This window comes from Acomys minous, assembly GCF_964271855.1.
Source record: "Acomys minous genome assembly, chromosome: 6".
Classification (NCBI taxonomy): Eukaryota; Metazoa; Chordata; class Mammalia; order Rodentia; family Muridae; genus Acomys; species Acomys minous.
In genome coordinates this window covers 31,218,497-31,242,251 of record NC_140487.1, presented here as the reverse complement: position 1 = coordinate 31,242,251, position 23,755 = coordinate 31,218,497, and the positions used below count along the sequence as shown (strand labels likewise).

The window sequence follows — 23,755 nt, the reverse complement described above, 5'->3', positions numbered from 1 at the left end:
AAATAATCAGTAATAAAAACCCTTGAAATACTTTATGCAGAACCGCACTTGCTCATTTCAAAGCACAGCAATTACATCAATAAAAATATGCCAGATGATTCTTGAATGATGGCAGTTGGAGAATTTACAATCACACTGCATAATGATTAAATTCATTTCTGAGTTCATTGTGGTGTTTCATTTATAACCAATCACTCTTGCAGACTGACTTGTTTTATTTGGGAAATCAATGAACATGGTTATCTCATTGTCCAGGATATTTCAGACTACAGTTGGGTGTATTCATTATTGATGACAATGAGTAATATATATTGAAAAACCAGGTCTTCATTTTGTACTTGAAAGTCAGGATATGTAAAGGCATTCTTAACCTTCAGTAATTAAGCGAAACTAGTGGAGAAAACACAAGAAGGTCCCCCTTGTCCCATCCTCATTGTCCTCATTAGGTCAGTGACATATTTCATATGCTTGAATTTCATTGTGAAATTTTACTGAGGACATCCACTACATTTGTATTCATGCTAAATCTGTCTAAATTAGTAAAGGCTTTCTACTCTATCTTTATATTCAAAGGTTGTGATACTGATGGGCTGTTTCTTGTTACTATAGGAATTCCTAAGGCAGAAGGGGCATCACTAACTCCACTTTTGTGTCCGTAGTCCGCACACTATTACACAACTAGACTTTATTTTAACACAATAGTTTATTCCTTAAAATGATGTACTCTTTCTCACTCTTATTTTAAATGGCTTAATAACTTCATGTAGGTTTAATGTCAGTTTTAAAGCCACTTGCCCAATTGGTCAAAAATAATCTAAAGGCAACTCTAAGCTAAGGCATTTAGGGCTTATTTTTCCCCATTTTCTAGGTTTGTTACTGCAGATGTAACCTCACAGAGGCTAGACAGCAGTTTTCAACAGTAGGCAGGCTTCTTAGTGTGTTCATGAGAGTTTTATTAGTGAGACACTGTCATGATTTAATCAATATCTGTGATGTCAGGATGCTGAATATCTTCATTTATATGATTGCTTCCTTAGAGTATCTCCATACAATTCCCACAGTTGTTAAGACTTGGCAACTCTCATCATGAGTTCACTTACTTCTATAGCTATAACTGATATGGATAAGCCAATAGAAAGCCGACCCACAATTGCAGGTCAACACCAAGAGTCTTCTAGAAAATAAGCTACAGTGCAGCTGTTGTTTTTACCAATATTAGCAAGAGTATGGCCAAGGGACACAGGGAGGTTAAGTGATGCACCAAGGTGCTAGTCTCTGTTATCACAGTCTTTTGACAATTCTACATTAGACAAGTCACCCACATGTATTGAAGAATATACGTTGTTCTTTCTGAACCACATATATTTCACAAGCTGAGCCTATGTACTTATGAGTTAATTAATTTTGCATTAGCATAATTTTATTTACACATTCATCCACTTTGATTAGCACAAATGCTTGTTATATAATGCAGATGCTTCTCTATTTCCCAACACAGTGCACACTTTCATGTCAGGGTGCACAGGGCAGAAGGCTGTTATGTTATATGCGATCATGGTCAAGGACATAGACATATTTACCAAAGTATAGAGAAAGAGACTTTCTCTAGTTTTGTAGCAAGATGGTGCTGGTAGTATCAGCTATGTCGGATTGCAAGAGGGGGCTCATTCATGACAACCTGAGTGATCAGTATGCTTAGCAAAGTGACCAGAGTCTAGAGAGAGAAAACAGTGTTCACACACTAATATAAGGAATGGAATGGCTCCTTCAGAGGAGGCTAATATATCATAAGGCGGAAGCTGCAGAGGGTTTGCAGATGACATGATCGTTACTGTAAGAGTGAGGAAACATATGGTGACTTTAACAGTACTCAGGTAAAATATATCCACCTTCTGCATGAAAAAACACTTAAAATACATAAAGCTTAGATGGTCTATAAATGTAGCAATTAATATTTGGATTTCTCTTGTATAATGCCAATATGTACGAACTTTAAAATGTACATATTTAAAGCGTATAAATACTGATTTGATAATTTTGGACCTAATATGATTGTAAATCTAATCCTCTTTTTTCCCCCAGAAGATATCTGGTTTCTTGTACTGTTTTGTGTACAGTATTTTTACAGAAGATAAATTAATGTTTGAAGTAGCCAGTTGGACTTCATACTCTTTTCCCTAGAGCACTTCATGAGAATAGATTCATGTTGTGCATGTTTTCAAGTAGCAGCATCTTGGTTTATTGGTACCAAGAGCTCAGTATTACCTTTTTTTTTTTTAAATTAGGTATACAAAGAAATGCAAAAAAATGAAAATTATATTTTGTTATCCTCTAGACCAAAATAAAGTTCTTGAGTTAATAGGGAAAACAGTATTTGAAGACAAATATGCAAGAAAGCATGAACATTAAAGTTTAAAGCCTTAAAATTTAATATTAACATGAAAATAAAAGTATAAACATTAAAATTCATGCAATTAAATTTTGGAAAGCTATGTATTTAAGGCATGTCCTATCTTCTATATAGAATCAATTTAGAAAATATATAAAGAAAAATTAATTATTGCCATAATAATCAATATCTGTTACTTGTGGAAAGAAAAGCTGTGATCCAAAATGGCATGCCGTTGTGTGGGGCAGGACATGTTCTTATCTTGGCTGTTGGGTACTTGTATGGCTATTCCCTTTATAGTACTTTATAACATTATGAATTTTTCCTTTTCATCACTGAAAATTGCTTAATAATTTAATAGATATTAATGCAATGGTTCATTTTTTTAAATGTAAGCTTTCTATTAGCAAGAAAATACATTAGGATTGTTACATTCACTTAACAAGGATCTTTATTCTTCTATTTATTGAACTAGACAGACTTTTATGAAAGAACCTTAATATACAATATAATATTGGTATTATATTGGTATTATACTAGTCTGTAACTACATATTTAAGACAATATATTATGTCCTCAATCAAATTACTGACCTACATATTTCAGTATAAGAAAACTAAAAAAAAATCATTTATGATAGTATATTATCCATATAAATAGAGCAGACCAGAATTTTAGAAATTTATTGGAATAAATACAGATTACTTCAATGTATTCTCAAATGTCCTAGGTAATAATTCAGTTTTAAAACTCTTCAGCATCCATAGAATACGGTGTTTGAAGCAAGGACAGTTAGACTTGTGGTTTCTGTATCAACTGTCGCTATGATTTTGTTATCATATTTAGGGATTCATTACTTTCTTTAGGCTTGCAGGGGACACTAAGCTACAGAGATCCACTTGGGCAATAAGTAAAAATAATATTGGTTTCATTATTGTGGGAATTTCTAGTCATATTGTTATGATGAGAGTTGAAACATAAGTATAAGCACAATGTTAAGAAAAATAAGAAATAAAATTCAATGTAATCTGTTAAACTAAAATAGAAGCAAAAGGTGACATTTAGTCAACACAATCCTAAACAAGAATGCACTAAAAACATAAAAAGAGAATATTTACAATATATAGTGAATAAACTCAGTATTTTCCCCCTGAGAAAACAGCCTATAGAAAAACAAAATACATAATTTTTGTAGAAATTGTATTTGATATACTAACAACATAAACTGAAGTTGCTTCCAAAAAAAAAAAAAAAAGGTGAAATCTTGGATGTAGCCACTGCATTGATAGTAATTACCCATGCAAAACCTTAGTTTCCTGTTACTCAACATGAGAAATATTTTCTGAATTAAAACCTAGTGAACTAACTTTAGCCTATGTTGATCATCATAGCTGTTTAAAATATGGTTGTCACTTAAACCCAGAGATCTCCAAGCAGAATGCAGAATACTTGAGAAGCTAATAGAAGTGAAACATTTCAGCCATGTCTTCTGTGTCTGTTTGAATGATCTTAATGAGTACTCTAGCTGGAAGAATCTGATATAGTAGCACTACTGATGTAAAGATGTCCACTTAGAACATCTTTCATTTTTCCCAACTGCACTTCTTTCAAGATTCTTCATTACTTCATTTGTCCCAGAGTGAGTAAATAAATAAGGGTCATGAATGTTAGTGTCACCTTCATCTGGTTGTAAAATTGACTTTTAAGTTCAGTTATTTACCTCATGAAAAAAAGCTATTTTATACATTGTTAAAAGATAAAATCTAAAAAGTAACCATAAAACAATTAATATTTACTTATAGTCGACCTTTAAAATAACAGTTTCCCCCTTTCCTTCATATGAAACTTTTTTTCCACCCTGACCTAATTTCACTTGCCCGTCTCTTCTTTGGTATATTTTAGTCTCTAATGCTTTCATAAAATAACTATAAACATTTATATTACACAATGTTCTTGCAACCCCTTCAGGACCTCTATGTAGCTTCCTGTAAATTCAGAACTGAAGACTACGGTATATCATTTATTATTTGAGTGAATAATTTAAATTGTCTGGTAGAAGCATCGCAATGCTCTTCAAACTGATTAAATAAAGTACTTTCTTCATTAAATTACTGCAAGGAAAGAGTCATGAACTTGATTGGCATATATTTAGGCTAACAGAGTAGTGTGTGTTAGAACTGACTCCTGTTACTTACAAATCTAAGAGAGTATAAAATTTCACACTTACTTGCTCTTGATGTTGACTGAGGGGTCTAGAGTGAACCAATCTTTCTGGCAGTTTCCGGTCCAGACCATGGCCATTTTCCAACCGAGACTCTCTGGGTTTATCAAACCAATCCGTTTCCTCCCGACGCAAGTGGTAGGCTTTGGGGACCAAGGAAACATCATACATTGCAACCGCAACTAATACAGGTGATAGAGGGAAGCAAATATTCTGCAGTATTAGCATGCATTGGGCTTTTTAACCACAGCATGCATTTCAGACATAACTCCCATCAGAACCAAAACCATTTCCAATAGTATCTACAAATAATACAACAGAATAAGCTAGAGAAAAAGAGGCACACATAAGCACAATATCTCATAGTAAAATAAAACAACACAAAATTACATTTTAATCAGTATAAATGAAATTAAGTGACAATAATGATAATAAATAAATAAAACTATATAAGAGTAATTTCATTCAACTTAAGTACATCAGTCCCCACTTACAAACCTTATCCTACAACTCATCACATATAATCAAAAGACAACAGGAAATGCACTATGTGCATATACAAGTTTATCTTAACTTTCCATTTTTTTTATAACTCAAACAGTCGTATATGGTTAATTTTCCATTTTTATATAAGTCAAGCAGCAGCATATGGCTGCTGGCTTTAGCACTGAATAGATATATATTTCAAAATATGACATTTCTTTGACAATCATAAATAAATAAAAGCATTTATTTCTAAGATACACTCTTAGAAAAGCATTTATTTCTAAGATCACTACTACAAACATCTCTACTACAAGAATTTTATAGCTTAATAATAAAATATATATGAATTAGGTGTATATGAGAGAAAATCTTTAATATAAATAAAATCGTTATCTGAATTTTGACACTGACAGAAATGTAACAGGTAGTTTTTATTACTTACTTACTACCATGATACAACTTGATAGTACTTTGAAATTTTAATCACATTTAGAGCATTCAAATACAAATTTAAAAATTTCACCTAGTTCTACAAGTATTTTGTGGATTTCTTATGGGTACTGCCTAGTAACTAAAACTTCTATTTTACTCAGTGGCTAAAACTGGACTTAGTATAAATTTCTTATTCTTGGTGTTCCTTAGCTATATCCTCAGTCACAGTGAATAGCCTTTGGGAACAACACATTGTTGTTTCTCAAATGGTAGCTCGAAATACCTATCCTCTTACTCTCCCAGATATCTGATGTCTTCCCTTTTATTTCCTTGCTAAACTGCCACATATTGGGATCTCCTCTCTATCATGCCAAAGTTGAATTTTTGTGTCCACATTGTCTTCTAAAAATTTCTCCAGACTCTGCCATTTCTGTCATTTATTGGCTGGTAGAGTTACACAGGCATTGTATGCACCATGACTCAGCTGCATACCACTGCTCCTCAACCACATGGTCTCTCCTATGAAAACATGGAATAAGGTGGGATATTATGGGTTTGTCAATTTTAGATTTGATGCCTGGATTGTGGCTACATATGTACTTAGTTGATTTGCCCATTAGATTAGCAACTGCTTGAATAGGAAGCAACTCTGTCATTTTATCATCTTTCAATTTTTTCCTTCTTTTATGGAAAATAATGTTTAGTAATTTTTGTGGAATGAATTACAGATATTTGGCATCATATAAATAAAAAGGTAAATATCATAGTTATGATAGTTTTAAATAAATGCCTTGCCCTTAAAACTAATTTATAGGTGTACAATGTGCTTTTCACAATCTACTAATTATTGTGGTAAACCACAGTACTATTTTGAAGCTGAGTGAATAAATTTAAAAAATTGTTTAGTATAATAGATATTTGATAAATAAAACAATAAACCAAATAGTCATCAGTTTGCGAGTCTTCTAGTTTATACTTTAACTTCCCTAAAGAGGAAATAATTTTGTTTTGGTATTGTATATACATATTATACATTTTTTAAAAAAATAAAAAAGTAATGATTTTGTCATGGATTCAAATCATGACCATCCAAAAAGATAAAGATTATTTAATTTGAATATATTACTTTCCTAATTGAATTTTAAATACACCTGTTTAAAATGTGTTTTAGCAAGCTCTGGATATTACAAATATGACAGAACCTCAACCAGATCCAATTTTTCATCACTTGATTTTGAATTCCGGTGACAGGTTTTGATCTTCTATTGTTTCTAATAATAGTACCATATGTAAATGAACAAAAAGATGTCCACCATCTTTTATGGGTATATAGAATTAACCTAAAGCAAGCAGATTGAGTGACTCTGTTTCTGTATCAAACTCTTTTCCTCAGAGGGTGCCAAGTATCCTGGGTTAGCTCTTCCTAACAGCTCATGTTTGATCTGTAGTAGTTGGATAATATTTCAAATACATTTTATACAATGTAACATTTCAGTTCCATGCTGATGTAAATAATTTTCTTTGTTTTTATATCACTATACAAACTTCATATATTTGCATGATATACAAACAATGAAAATACGTGACATTTTACTGTGCACATATTTTTAATATTTCTAGTACAATTCAATCACAAAGTTGCTAATGTCATTCAATTTTTACAGCCTTTTATATAATTCTTTATTGACAATTTTTATGAATGAGTTTCATCTGCTTTGTTTTAGAATACATTTTATTCTCAAATTTCCCTTCAATTGTTCTCTGCTTTGGCACATGTTTATTTGCTTTAATACTGTGTAAGGTACATGCTATCTTGTCATAATCATATGTATAAATATGATATATATGTGGCATATGTATCATTGAAACAAGTGTTCAGTCATTGGCAACTCTGCTATACACCAAACTTAGAAATAAAAAATAGTCCGTTTATTTCATTCGTACAGAATCAAATAAATACCACATTTTTGCTAGTCACAAGCATTATATGTCTAAAACCAAGTTAAAGACTCATTGTTAAATTCTTTTCAGGTAATTGTCATCTATGTGCACAAATCCTTTAGGAACTGAGATTTTCCATAAGCCCAAGAATTTTTGTTTTATTTTTATAGATATGACCATCAAATAGCTTCTTATTCTTCTTCATGGTCATTCTACATGTATAAAATGAGTATAAAATATGTAGTTGGTTAAAAGAGCAACTGTTTTCATGTAATGTCATAATCCCTTGTAAGCAAGTAGATTAATGAAATACAAGCCTAGTATAAATATACACAAATGAAAGTTTTACTGAAATAACAAACTGTCAATAAAAATGGTCAACCAATCAACTTGTTACAAGAGAAAACAGGTTAGAAAGAAACTTTGTTATTAGAATTTCATAAGCAAAGGAAATGGTTCATTTGCTTCAGGCCCACAGACCTATTCAGTTCAGCAAGCGTTCCATAGTTCATCTTTTAAAATCAGGTCTGTGTCTACATACAGAATGAAACAAAAAATGCTTTTTGTGAAAACATATTTTTGTGTGAGTATTTACTGAGAAAGATACAAATGGGAGGATAGTCACATCAGGTTAGTATTTTTGAGTATACAAATGAACGACATAACTTTTACTCATTTAGAAATATTCTATTTCTAGGACTTTAGTCTCACATTTATCAAACATGAACCAATAAACAAGTTGGGTATGGTGGCTCCTATCTTTATTGCAAGCACTTATGATCCTGAAATAGGAGTATCAACATAAATCTGAAGCTTGCCTGCATAGTAAATTCCAGGCCTGCATGGGCTACAGAAGAGAATCTATCTCAAACATTTAATAAAGGAAATTATATATAATATATAATTATATATTTATGTGGGCTTTTGTACTATGTGATAGTCCATAAGGAGGAGAGATCACAAAAAGAAGGCCTAGACTCTAAACAACTAAACTCTCAAAAGAAGTTTATATTTTTTTCAGTTTTAAATGGAAAGAGTGTTTCATATATACTGAAAAATTATTTTCAATACCTTGTTTAGAATTAAACTTTCAAAATGCATAACACTAAATGCACAAACTTGTCAGTAATAATCTTCATAATAAGGGGAGATTAAACACATTTATTCAATGATGATGATAAAATGCTATGTTATACTAACATCAAGCTATTTCAGAAGCTACTCCAAAGAGACTATCCTCTAATATAGTAAACACTCATATCCACCACAAAAATTACTCAATGGTTCTAACCCTTAATAATTTTATCAAAATTAGTTAAATATATCAAAAATATTTTAAAGGGCAAAGAACCATAGACTAAAAATCTTCCCAGTTATGTACATTAAGGATGACCATATTTTATTGATAGAATTATGTAATACTTTTTAAAAAAATCAGACACAAAACAAATGAGGACAATAATCAAGAAACAGTAAAATAATAAACTAGAAATAACCAAGGAAAAAACATGCCACCAGATCTACACACAAGAAATACACATACAAGAAATAAAAATGAAATAAACATGCACAAATTGCACCAAGAAAGATGGAATACATCTTCGGAGAAAGAAAATTAAACATGCAGAAAGATAAGCGTTGGAGTTTTGATAATAACAGGGTAGTTTGAGGCCCCATTTACCTTCACTGTCAGACATAGCATGTTGGAAGTCATCCATGATGAATGCTATGTCACGGTCATAACCCCGTGTCCGTGACTCTTCTCTCATGTGTTGCTGAACTTCAGGCAATGAGTGACTTGATCCAAACTGATCCCTCGTGTCTGCAGATATGGGGGGCAAAGGTCCAGCTGCAGCCCTGGCCATTCCCATTGGTTGGCCAACGGGACTTAGCGGACTTTCTTCTTCTGAATTCTGGGCCACAATTGGTATTCTTCCTCTGCTCTGGCTGATTGGCAAGCTGGTGGGCTTAGTTCTGGCTGAAGATGATGAATGGCCAAATGAGACATCCAGAGCTTCCGCTTCTTGAGCTTTCAGTCTTAGTGATGAGCTGGAGGAATCCCTCTTAATTGATAAATCAAGCCCGTAGACAGAGGAAGGCCGAGATGATGGCCTGGACCTGCTCCCACTGCTATATGGCTTATCTGCCTCATCCTGGAGAGCTGACCGGATGGTGTTTCCTAATGTACCCAGTCCTGACCCAAGTGATGAGCCCATAAATTTCTGTTGATCTGTAATATTTTTCCTGAGGCCAAATGTGATATCGTCTTGAAGAAGCCTTGCCCTAGAAGAAATACCACCAATAGATGAAGGGCTAGAACTCATGTAACTGGGATAATCAGGCTCCAGGTCTCTACTTTCTTGAATAGGGGAAAACTTTGACATTTTAGGGTCAATTAATGACTTCTTGTGCTTTGATTGCTTTTGGTAAAGTATCGCTGCCGGTAGTTGTTTGGCTGCTTGCTTTTCAAGGGTGAGTCTACTGATGCTGTACTTTTCAGACTTGGGAAAGTGTCTATAGCTCGTGTCAGCATGGTAATAATGTGAAAGACCAGCAAGGTGGTCCAGGCTCTCCGTGCCTCTACGGAATTCTTGCTTAATCTGATGTTTCAGAAGCTTTAACTCGTAGGGATCTTCCATCGGGTCCTCCTCTGCTTTCACATAGCTATGCAATCTGGAGGAGGTCTGCAAAGGCGCTAGGAAATCTGTCACTTCTTGAGACCTACGTGTCTCCGTGGTTCTAAGGAGACGATCTGTTTTGGACAGATCCTTTTCATGGAGACTAAATGCAGTGCTCAGTGCTGCTGTCCCTTTGGTAATCTCCCCAATGTCATCTATTAGGACATAATTCCTTGAGGTGTGGTGGTCAATATCTGCATAGAAAGAGTCTGCAGAGATGCTCGATATTGGACTGCTCGCCATGCTGCTTCTTTCCTCCAAACCTATTCTCAAGTCTAAGCTGTTGTACTTACTCCCAAGATGGGAGACAGCGTATGTGTTATCAGTAGAAACAGGAGCGATCATCAGGGGTTGGTTTCGAATCACTTCGTAGTTAGAAGTTATCTTGGGCTCCAAATACAAGGTTGTTTGCCGAGGCTTCTGCTGTATCACCATCATCTGTGATGGTAACTGATAAGATGGTTGTGGGGTCGGAGTGGGTTGAGCTTGGGGTGTGAAGGACATTGTGGCCACAGCTTGGAACGTTGGTTGGGTCTGATAAGGTGAAACTTGCTGATGGTACAGCGTCTGCTGTTGAAAGTGGGATTGTTGAGTATACGGGGTGGGTGCTTGGGTGGGAAGAGCGGGTGAGGAGTACTGGTATTGTGTGTAAGGACTTGTAGGGGGAACTAGTTGAGCTTCTGTTTGGGTTTGCGGTGGGATGAACTGGCTGAATTCAGTTTGCGGAGCCGTTCTTGGTCGCTCAATGCCATGTTGACTTTCTATTCGACTTGGTCTGGTGCTGCTGACCTCACTGTCAGACATGTAATCTCGGTCCTCCGCTACCCCCTGCAGGTAGGCACGCTCTCTCTTTTCTCTCTCCTTCAATAATGCTTCTTTTCTCCGGTTAATTCCCATCTCCAGATACCGTAGCTTGGCATCAATCTCCTTTTCTTCCTCATCAAGTTCTGCTTGCTTCTTTCTAAGCTTGGCAGACTCCCTTTCCACGAGGTCGAGCTCTCGGTCTATGTCCTGGAGAATCTTGGCTCGAGCCATGGTATTGGTTCTGCACATTCTTCTCCTGGAAGCAGTGCCCATTGTGCTGTAAGTTGACTGTGCTCCCGGGGATGCCTCCTCTGGGGGAGGATTTGGCAGTGTTCTCTTCACTTTTTTCTGGGTACCAGAGGCTGTCATGGTTTGAGAACCTTTAGTCTACAATCAAGTAGAGAAAATATAGTAACTTATTATCAAATGAGAAAATAGAGACCAAAATTAAATACATAATCGACAGTTGAATAACTGAGTTCACATACATTGCAGTATCACAGCATAATAATATAAAATTTTCACCCATCTTTCAACAGTTAATCACAAATCTTTCTTTGTAAATTAGTTGTTTATAATCATAATGCTTGTAACCTTTGAGGGGAGCATTGAACTTAGTAAAAACTCTTTTTTATGTGAGCTTACATTTAATTTTGCTCTTGGAAGAATTTTGCACACCCACTTTCAGGTCAAGTTAATAAAAATAAGATTATTTACTTAATCTATTCTCATTGAAACTGTATTATCACCATCTTTTGAAATGGAGTATCTAATTTCTTTTTGCAAATTTTTGTCAAACTTGTTTGTTTTACATTGCACCTATCTTGGCATTCCCAATATTTCCATGATTATTTGGACTTACACTCTCTTTAAATTTTGGAGTCTTTTTTGTTTGGTTGGTTGATTTTGGGGTGGCATTGCTTGTTTGTACCAAGACAGGGTTTATCTTTGTAGCCTTAGCTGTTCTGGACTAGTTTTGTTGAACAGTCTGGCCTCAAACTCATAGCAATCCACCTGCCTCTGCCTCCCAATTTTGGTATTCTACAGCAACTCTACATTCTCCTGATTGTTTTTATGAACCTTGTAAGAGCAACAATAATTTGCTGCAATAAAAGTTTATTGGAGCCAATTTCAATAAGGTAAAGCAATAGCTGATAACTCATGAACTATTTTTTGTTGTATTAATTTGTCACAAACTTGCCTTCTAAGGGACACAAGCCTTGAGATTCAAAAACTCAGAATAGGCATAAAAATGAACAATCATTGTATAGTTCTAATATACTGATGCTCTCAAAGCTCTCTGTGTACCAGTAGCATGCACAAGTTGGAGCTTAGACTCCATTCTCAACCACATCCAACATTAGATTCTCTTTTCTTTTCTCTTTAGCAGTCCAAAGGCATCATTCCTCCCTACCCTTCAAGCATCAAGCATATATAACAAAAACAGATGATGCATGCCTCCATGAGATTTGGAAGTAAAATTTCATTTCCTCATTATTTATAATTATAACAGTGATGAATTAGTCCATACTAGATCACCCTTGTCTAAGTTCTGTGCTTTTGTTGCTTTCAAACATCATTTCCGTATATACTTGTTTTATGTTTCTGACATGCTCTCCTATATAAATTTGGTGAGGTACAGATAAGGCACATTTCCCAAGCAGCTGTTGCACACATTCCAGATACATTTATATTCAATATATTTTAAAAATTAATTTATTGAAGAATGCCTCACTGTTCTATACAACTGGTCCTGAATGTGGAGACTTGCCAAGGTTTTAGCCAGTTTGAGGCAGGGTATGAAATGAGTGAATTTGTCTCTTGAGCCAAAATATATGGTAATTTGTGTGATTTTTTGAAAGATTTATTTTATTTTATGTGCATTTTTGTGTGCTTATATGTATGTGTACTATATATGCCTGGTGCTCACAGGGTCTAGAAGTGATTGCCAGAGCTTTTACAACTGAAATTGTTTTCTAAATTGTAAAGATATTCTGATCCCTTACTAAATGACAAGAGGCTGTCTCTATAAGAGTATACCTTTGTAGCACAGGATTATGACATGATCTTCTAATTGGGTATTCAAAACTTTTTGTGGTAAAAATGTTACTGACAATGAAAACAATGAAACAACTATACATTAAAGTATGTGTTGAGTATGTTTTAACTTTGTAGGTACCCATTAGCTATTCAACAACAACAACAAAAGAAATAAAGAAAGAAGAAAAACCAAGATGGAGATAACTGTTACAACCAAGAAAAAGAAATCTAACATTTAATTTCTAGACTTAGAATTATAACAAGTAAATGTTATAAAAAATTAGTAAATTAAGATATCTTTCAATAAAGTCCACTTAGTAATTAATTAATTAATGACTGTCAGGACAGTACTCATTCTTTTATACATTGGAATATTCAGATTTAAGTTGTATTTTAAAAAGCTTCATGAAGACTTTGATATATATATATATCCAAGACAGGTGACAATTGAGTCAAATGTTCCGATTCCAGGATGGTATGTCAGATATGTCAGACAGTGTGAGACCAAAATAGGAAAAAACACCTTGCAGGTTAAGAGTTATATTTGCAGTTAATGTATTTCTGTTTGTTCTGTTTGTTTTACCATCTACACTAGATGTGCTTAATCTATATGGGGGTGGGAGATACATGAGCAGGAAATATGTCAAGATTTATGCTGGCTACTGATTGGATCTGATGAGAACTATGGTGAATTGTAGGCTTCATACTTTTAAGCCTCAGCAAAGTGTCACTCAGGGCTCTCTTCTGGGAATGCAGAGATAGCCCTGGTCAGAGCCCATGCACCTGATCAGTATTTATTTAAAACTTGATTCATATTTGGATTTAAATTATGATAATGTTATGGTAATTCTTGACAGGTAGGATTAACAATGCCAAGGGCCTTGATCTAGAAAAAGATTGAAGGCTTTACCGTCTAACGAAGAAGAACATATTTTTTTCTGAGCATTTTTTCTTACATACTAGTTTTAGACTACTGAATTGGAGTCATAGTTTCTGTCTCGTAGGTGGACATTAGCAATGGATCAGTCAGTATTGGTTCACTTTTCATTTCTTAAACAAAAGATGGGATTATCTCCCCTGAATATAACTACTGTCAGTGTACAACTCAGACAGAACTAATGTCACTTCCAAATAAAAGTCTGATAATGACTTCTTAAGCTTTTCCCCACTGTTATAGTTTTTTGAGACCAATGTGATCACTGGTCATATTTAAATTGTTGGGAGAACAAAATATAAGTCATATAGAAAAGTCACAGTGAGAATGAAAAGGAGAGGTCATCTTCAAAAATAGAAAATGCTAACGACACAAGTGAAAGACCTGTGTGACAAGAACTTCAAGTCTTTGAATAAAGAAATTAAAAAAGATAACAGAAGTTGGAATGCTGTCCCATGCTCCTCGATCTGTAGGGTTAACATAGTAAAAATGATTACCTTGACAAAAGCAATCTACAGAGTCAAGAAAATACCCATTAAATTTTTGTACAATTCTTTACATATATATATATATATATATGAATGGATGGATATGTATATGTATGTACATATGTATAAAATAAAAAATAAATAAGTACAAAACAAACTACAGGGTAGAGAAGGATTGCTGTGAAAAGCACTTGCCATGAGAGCACCAAAATCTGAATTTGATCTCCAAGAAACAACATAAAAAAGTGGGTCTTGGTTGCAAGTATTGACCCAAAACTAAAGTTTTATTTTCAGTTTTTGGAAGGAAAAGATAACAGATATGGCAAATTCAGGGTCTAAACAAATGGATGGATTTTAAGCAGGTAAATATTTTTTCTTTGTGGAGTGAAATGTATGAAAATCTAAGTTTTCGGGGAAGTAGCAAGGGCCATCTGGCATCATTATCAGATGGTAATGCATCAGCACCCATGAGTACAATCAGATCCAGTGGCTACCTCAAGCAAGTGTGGAGAGAAAAACTGTAAAAATAAACACATGTATGGGAGCTTACAAAAAAATCTTTGAAAACCATATATATGTATTGATATCGCACAGCATCCATGTTATTCTCTTCCAGACAGTGAAAGCAACCCTGCCTATTACATCAGAGTCATATTATCCAGAAGCATGTGAAATACAGGGGCAAACCATCAAAGTGTCAGTCTTCAGGCTCTGCCTGGTGATATAGTCCACTGGGTAGTAATCAGTACGGCTTTGTCTAAGAGAAAACTGTGACAGCCCAATTTAACTTCCTGCAGTGATAATGCAGCTGTCAGAGCGTAGAATACAAAGGCAATAGATATCATCTAGCAGTGCATCAGCAGGACATTTAATGTCTTTCTACAATGGTCACAAAACTTGTTTTGGCTATAGGAATGAAGAATAGTAATGTTACCTCATGCATATGCTTACAGATCATGGCTATTCATGGTCTGGTATATACATACATAAACACACACACACACACACACACACACACACACACACACACACGCACACACACACACACACATATATATATATAGAGAGAGAGCGAGAGAGAGAGAACGCACACATATATAATTAGCCAATATAGTTCTTATCCTTGTTAGTAATCTATTGGAACCAGATGTTTCTCTGCACTGGGTGATTGCTTTATGCCTTGGAGGATGCTTATGTATACTTGTGGTCTTTATCTACCAAATATTATATAAAAATAATGTCAAGAATTTGCAATCAACTTGTGGAGAGCACGCAGTCTGTAGATAGTACTCAAAGATGTTAGGAAATGTTTTCAGGGAAAGATTATTGTTCTTTTATGATTAAGTCTGTCTCCTAATGTGAAGAAGGATACTCTTTGTATGTCTCTCATTCTGCTTTAGTCTGAGTGGGAAAACACATTTCATAAAACAAAACAAAACAAAACAAAACAAAACAAGCAAACAATAACATGTTCCTGGAATGGTGCCTTGCAAAGACACTGAATGTACAGAAAAAAGAAAATTATTAAAAGTGGCAAGGTAAAAGAACAAGTAACATACAATGGAAAATCTATCAGAATCATACCCAAATTTTCAGCAGATACCATACAGCCAGAAAGGTCAAGGGAGATGTTTTGCAAACCCTGAGAGACCACAGATGCCAGTCCAGACTACTTACTAGACCCAGCTAAACTTTCAATAACCATCGATGGAGAAAACAAAATATTCCATGATAAAAACAAATTTAAAGAGAACCTATCCACAAATCCAGTCCTACAATAGATACAAGAATGGAAACTCCAACCAAAGGAGGGTAAGGACACCTGGTAAAACACAGGAAATACATAATGTCACTTTAGTAAAACAAATATTAGACAAGAACACAAACACACTTCAACAACAAACATCAAAATAAAAGGATTTAACAGCCATTGTTCATTGAACTCTCTCAACATCAGTGGTCTCAACTCTTCAATAAAGAGACAGAGACTAACAGAATGAATGTTTAAACAGGACCCAACTTTCTGCTGCATTGAAGAAAGAAAACTTAGCCACAAAGATAGACATTACATGAAAGTAAAGAGCTGGAAGAAGGTCTTCCAAGCATATGGACACAAGAAGCAATCTGGAGTAATCATTCTAATATCTAATAAAATATACTTTCAACCAGAATTAATCAAAAGAGATGAGGAAGGACACTTCATACTCACCAAAGGAAAACTCAACCATGATGACATCACAATTCAGAACATCTATGCCCCAAATACATGGGCCCCACATTTGTAAAAGAAACATTAATAAAGCTTAAACCACCCATCAATACCCACACATTAATAGTGGAAGCCTTTAACACCTTCCTCTCACCAAAGTATAGGTCAACAAAACAGAGGCTATACTGAGAAATAATGACACTAATAGATGTCATGAATCAAATGGACCTAACTGATATCTATAGAACTTTTTACTCAAACACAAAAGATTTTTGCCTTCTCAGCACCTTGAGGAAACTTCTCCAAAGTGCACCATATAGTAGGTCACAAAGCAAGCTTCAACAGATATGAGAAGATTGAAATAATACCTTATATCAATCTTATCAGATCATCATGGACTAAACCTGGATATCAGCAAAAACAGAAATAACAAAATGCCTACATACACTTGGGAACTGAACAAACCTCTACTCAAGAATAACTGTTAGAGGAAATAAAGAAATTAGGGACTTCCTAAAATTCAATGAAAATGAGGGTACAACATACCTAAATTTATGGGACACAGACACTAAGTGCCTTTATAAAGAGATTATAAAGAAACTGCCCATACAAACAACTAATGCCACATCTGGAAACACTAGAAAAAAAGAAGCAGACACACCCAAAAGGAGTAGATAGCTGGAAATAATCAAACTTGGGGCTGATATCAATAAACTAGTAACAAAGAGTACAATTCAAAGAATCAACAATACCAAGAGGTGGTTTATTGAGAAAAATCAACAAGATAGACACATCCTTAGCCAAACTAACTAAAAGGCAGAGAGACATAATACAAAAAAAAAAAAAAAAAAAAAAAAAAAAAAAGAAAAGAAAAGAAAAGAAAAGAAACAGATATGAAAAAGGAGACATAAAAATAGACACCAAGGAAATTCAAAAAATCATTAGGTCTTACTTTAAAAGCATATATGCCACAAAAGTAGAAAATCTAAATGAAATGGAAATTTTCTGGATAGATTCCACTTATCAAAGGTAAAGCAAGAGGAGGTAAACAAATCAAACAATCCTATATCTCTTGCAGAAATAGAAGCAGTCACCCAAAGTCTTCCATCCTAAAAAAGCCCAGGGCCAGATTTAAAAAGAGGTACAAAGCTAAACAGAGAATTCTTATCAGAGGAACACCGAATGGCAGAAAAACACCTAAAGAAATGCAAATCAAAAAGAATCTAAGATTCCATCTTACACCTACCAGAATTGCTAAGATCAACTTTTTAAGTGACAGCACATCCTGGCAAGGATATAGAGAAAGGGGAACACTCCTTCATTGCTGGTGAGAGTGTAAACATTTGAAACCACTTTGGAAATCAATCTGGTGCTTTCTCAGAAAATTGGGAATAGTGCTACCTCAAGACCTAGCCATATCACTGTTGAGTATATACCCAAAGATGCTCCATCATATACAAGAATATTTGTTCAACTGTGTTTATAGCATCTTTATTTGTAATAGCCAGAATCAAAACCAACCGAGATGTCCCTCTAAGGAAGAATGGATAAACAAACTGTGGTACATTTACACAATGGAATACTACTCAGCTAATAAAAACGAAGAAATAGTAAAATTTGCAGGCAAATGGATGGAACTTGAATCAGTCATCCTGAGTGAGGTAACCCACACCCAGAAGCAAGCATGGCATATCCTCATGAACAAGTAAATATCAGCCCAACATAAGTGTTCTCTGAGAGATTCCACCCAGTCAGAGAGATGCAGGGACTTGCTCATGGACTCCAGGTGAGAGTGGTATGGATGAATGTGGGGACTAAGAGACCCAGAGGGTTCAAGAGCCCCACAAGGAGATCACCAAAGCTGGTAGCACTGGACCTGGGGGGCCTGTACAAGCCCTTGCACCAAGCAGGGACAATGCATGCAGTAACCTAGACTCCCTGTTCAAATCTAGCCAATGGACAGCTCATTCTCCACAGTTATGGGGATAGCAGCGACTGCCTCTGACATGAACTCGGTGACCCTGATTGATCAGTTCCCCATGGTGGGGAGGCCTGGTAGCACCCAGAGGAAGGAGAAATAGACTATCTAGATGAGACCTGATAGGCTGTGGTAATATGGTGGGAGAGGAGGTCCCCTTCTGTCAGTGGTTTAGGAGAGGGGAATATGACAGAAGAGGAAGGGAGGGTGGCAACAGGGAGATACAAGAGATGGGATAACAACTGGAATGTAATATCTATAAATCATAATAAATTAAAATAAATAATCATTAGTCAGAAAGAAAGTACAAATGTGTAAGTATTTTGTCTCCTCCAAATAATATAACTCTATAAAGCATAAACCTGGCTTAGCATGTTCATTTAGCTTTGAGAAATTAACTTAGGAAATGATGACGAGGTTGTAGGTAAGCAGAAGTAAACGGACAGAAGAAAATACATGCGATATTTCTACCCAAATAAACCCAGTGGGAGCAGAATTAACTCTAAAAAGCCAAAGGAAACACCAAGACTGTTTTCCTCTCTCCATACCTGTCCCTCCATAGCAAGACTTATCAGTTTTGAGGCAAAATAGCAGTTGAGTATAGAAACAATCAAGAGTGTGTCCTCCACAGTACGCCTGAAGTTGAAAGTTCACTGAAGACCTTTATCCTCACCACCATCCTTCACCCCCGCAGGTTTAATGGAAAAGAAATGCTAAATCATTCCACTCCCAAAAAAAAATGCTTTAAACACTGTTGTGCTATTTCAAATCCATTATATATTACAAAAGGGTATAGAGCCTTGAGTGTGTGAAATTATGCTGTCAAATCTTTTCAACTACAGTGCTACAGACCATATGAGTAACTTTTTACATAATCAAAATGCTAGAAAATCAGTGCTAAGATGGCGATAATATTTTCAAATTGTGGGAAAAATCAGATTTTTAATAGTGAAACCTTGAATTTTCACTACTCTCAGGGAGACTATACTCTTTCTGAATGGAACTGAATTGTTCATTGGATACTTTAATTGTAAGAGTCTAGGGACAGTAATAAAAGTAGAATAATAATAATGAATGTAATAATTAACAATAAATAATGTTTTAGAAGCTAAATTACAGTATCCTGGTAGTAAAAGATTAAAAACAAAGTAATATAACACACTTTAGAGTCTCATGAGGAGTTATTTATCTTTCTAATAAACTAATCACGAACTCAGTATTTTATCAGTCATCTTTACACTTCCCCTTAATGCACCTTGTGTCCCAATTTGTTTTGTTTTCTTGCTGAAAGTTATTGCTCTTGGGCTGAGCAGCCAAGCAGAAAACGAGTTTCTACCTCACTGGACAGAGTATTAGAGATGCCAGTCTGTGAAACACTTATTGCTTTATATTTTCTGGAAAGTCCCAAAGAGATTAATTTCTTCTTTTTACAAATCTTTAAAAGTATTTTAGAAAGAGCTCTTAGAAGTTTTGCTAAGGCAATGCATTTGTGTACATTATGTTTCTACTGTTGCTCCCTCTCTTCCTTCTTCCCTTCCTTCCTATTGATTCAAACATCTTTATTACAATGAAGAAAACAATACATATGCTATTTCTGAGGCTTTTTTGTGCAGTTCAACAGCCACATTAAGTTTCTTTTTTCTCTCTATCTTAAGCGCTTTGTTCTATTATCACAGCCAAAAGCAGGGTTCCATGGAAGCTCTGATATTCCATAACAGAATGGAATATCAAATTGGTATTTTATTTTAGTGGCATAAATTAGTAAAAATTGAAATTTAGTAGCATGTTTTAGTAGATCATCTTGACCAATGACAAAACCTTTAATAAAATAAGAACAATGTACACATTGGATGTTTTTACATGTCACTTTAAAAAAGCAACAAAATGGTATTAAATGGTTATCATATACAATCCTCAAGATTAATTCTTTACTGTATATAAAATAACAACTTATCTTTGTATTAATGTATTAGCTATCTCTCTACTGATAAGAATGTTTGCATTGTCTAGAGTTATCTTTGCACAAGCTTCTGCTTTCAAATTAAAGGAAACTTTGTTTTTCTAGTATCTTATAACTTCAAAACTGGACAAGGATGGCTTTCTAGAAGGCTTTGCTACTTTAGGCCATCTGTGAAAGGACAATTATCAGTACGTCAATCATTTTCCTAATTCTACAAATTTATTTACTCATGGCTACATGCCAACAAAATTATTTTGCCAGGATGACATATTCTGCCACACACTCACTGTCTTCCTGTTCTTCTCTTTGCTGTGATAAAATATGTAGACAAAAGCAAAGCCTGGAGATTTGGTTTGTTATGGCTTAGAGTTTACCAGTATACTCTGTGGGTGGGTGGCAGTCAAAGCATCAGGTGCTTGAAGCATCCCAAAGGTAAGCTTTTGGGGATGACTTTTGGTGATTCTAGACTGTCAAGCTGAAAATTATCATTAACCATCACATTCACCCATCCATCTGTTTAATTCTCCCTCCTTATCACATTCTCTAAAATCTTACTTAGTAAAAATCCTTTCCTCTTAACTACCTATTATGCAATTGACTATACCTTTAAACATATCAATTACTAGAACCAGATTATACCAATAACAAATGACAGAGATGACCCTCAGTCTATGTTTGTTTAACACTGTTATTCAAGTACAATGTGATTTATGTAAAATTCAAATTGTAAAAGAAGAAAATAACTTACAGAACAAGTAAAACATGAGGATATAGGATAAATAATATTTATGTATTAGGACAATATGTCCACATAGGATACTACAAAATAACACAAAATAAATTTTATACTATATTGTCAATCTCTTACATATATCCATCATGTTGGGTGTTAAACATCTTGTATCTATGATCAAGTTCATACCATATGCTATGACTTGTGTCATGATTGTTCATGGGTGAAAGCCTTGTTCCTTAGTTTGCCAATGGAGAGGTAGTGTAAATCTTACTGCCGTGAGGTTAGTGGGAATTGCTTTGGGCAATAGGGGACATATTACTGGAAGGGATTGTGGGACATCAGCCTCTCTAGTTTCTTGTATGTTCCTGTTATCTCTTCCTTAGGTATGCATTCTTCACCAAACAGACTGAACTCAATGTCAGGCCCTTGAACTTCCACACACAATATATGAACAAACCTCTTTTCTTCACAAAAGAGAGGCTCATGAATTTTAATAAATAGAAATGCAGAGAAAACTAAATAATATACCATATTTGTAACTAATATTTTCAGACCCAGGTTTAAGAAGTGAAGATGTTTATGCCTAAATACAAAGCCTTAGTTTATATGATATAAATACTAAAAAAAATGGAGGTCAATCTAAATGTATGGTTCAAAGATTTTTTTAAGTCAATTAAGGTTCAGCCTTATTCAACTAAAATTTATTTATCTTTCTAAAAACAGGCCTTATGTGAAAAGGTTAGTTATTTCAATGAGTATTCTACCATGACTCTCAGGATAGACAGAATAAGTGTATATTGGTTTTGGCTAGGGATATTTATCATTTATAATATTGTTATTGAATAATAATATACACAGGCTTTATTTATCTTTTAAACATTGTTAAATGATGGTGTTATCAATACAAACTACAAGCTCATTATACTTCTTACATTTACTCTAAATATATGATAAATAAAATAATATCTTTGAAAATTAAATTTTCTGTCAATAAGAATACACACTTATTATATATATTATAATATACACAACAAGAATACTGATTAATTTAATCAGTAAAATTTATTATATATATTTTAATGATTCAAGATTGTTTGTGCTTGGGGTTGTTTTTGTTTCCTTTGCTTGCTTGCTTCCTATTGCTTATTTGTTTGTTTATACAAGGTCACATGTGGCACTAACTTTCTATTTAGCCAAGGTTTGCTTAGAACTCTTGATTGCTCTGACTCTTTCTCTCAAGTACATACAGCACCTAGCCCAGTGCGATCTAGGCCAATTTGTAAACTCAAAACAGAAAATTAGAAAATTTATGTTAATCACTTGAGAAACTAGATAAGGAAAGAGAAAAAATATGGGTAAATTAAAATAGTTAAAATGATGCACAATTGAGGAATCATAATGTCACCGCTTAAGCATGCCAACACTGTGTCACTATCAGAAGGAGGCAGATCAGAGGCGTCAGTTTTCTCAGAAACTTCTCAGTTTACTGAGAGTAGTTATACTAGACAGAAAATCAAAGAAGGGCAAAAAACCCCCGAGGATACAGTTACTTCTCAGCTTGCTATTAAGACAGGCTGGATTGTGGTTTGGAGGTTACCATTTTGAAAAGAGTATTCAGGCTACCAAGAAGAGACTTGATACCCTATGAGCATATAAAGGGGGAGGAAGTCCCCCTCAGGCACAGTCATAGGGGAGGGGAGTAAGGGGAAAATGGGAGGGAGGGAAGAATGGGAGGATACAAGGGATGGGATAACCATTGAGATGTAACAAGAATAAGTTAATAAAAAGAAACTATTTTGGAAAAAAAAGAGTATTCTCTAAAGAGGCACAGGGAAGATAAAATTCTATGTTTTGAGAGCAGAGAACAGGAAATTATCAAAGATATAAAAATGCCTAGAGCAAATTGACAAAGTTTTATATAATGATATTGGTTAACTAGGAAGAATGCATTGTTTCAAGAGTAATAACTAAATTTTATACCAAAACTATATAAAAGCATACTGTGTATTGAGTGTTACTAATGGTTCAGTATATAAAATCTAATTAAATCTCCAACAGAACATTATAGTTAGGAAGTATTTTTAACTGTACACTTCAGATATTTGTAACTTTAGTGATTTATACAACCTGGTCCAGATTAAACCAATAAAAATGACAGAGATGACCCTGAGTCTGTGTTTGTTTAATACTGTTGCTCAAGTACAATGTAATTCATGTAAAATTAAAATTTTAGAAGAAGAAAGTAATTTGCACCACAAATATAAACATCAGGATATATGATAAATAATATGGGTGTATTATGATAATATGTCCACATATGATACTAAAAATAACACAAAATAAGTTTTACACTGAATGGTTAAGAGAAAGTCAATCCCAACTATAAAAGGAAAGTATTGAAATGTAATCATTAATGTCTTTAAGTTTCAAATTTCTTTGTAAACTGATATATATCTTTT

At 34.4% G+C, this 23,755-nt stretch overlaps 1 protein-coding gene across 9 annotated transcripts in view; it reads right to left on the bottom strand.

The window, feature by feature from the left end:
- PCLO (piccolo presynaptic cytomatrix protein) overlaps positions 1-23,755 on the bottom strand; it is a 322,564-nt gene that overhangs the window by 120,785 nt on the left and 178,024 nt on the right. For 5 of the 9 annotated variants that reach the window (XM_084786068.1, XM_084786071.1, XM_084786073.1 and 2 more), the window contains exons 7-8: positions 9,151-11,338; positions 4,617-4,792 (exon numbers count right to left, since the gene is read on the bottom strand). In XM_084786068.1, coding sequence (XP_084642194.1) covers positions 4,617-4,792; positions 9,151-11,338 — 2,364 coding nt within the window. The remainder of the gene's footprint in view (positions 1-4,616; positions 4,793-9,150; positions 11,339-23,755) is intronic. The other 4 variants (XM_084786069.1, XM_084786072.1, XM_084786076.1 and 1 more) reach the window with 1 other exon arrangement.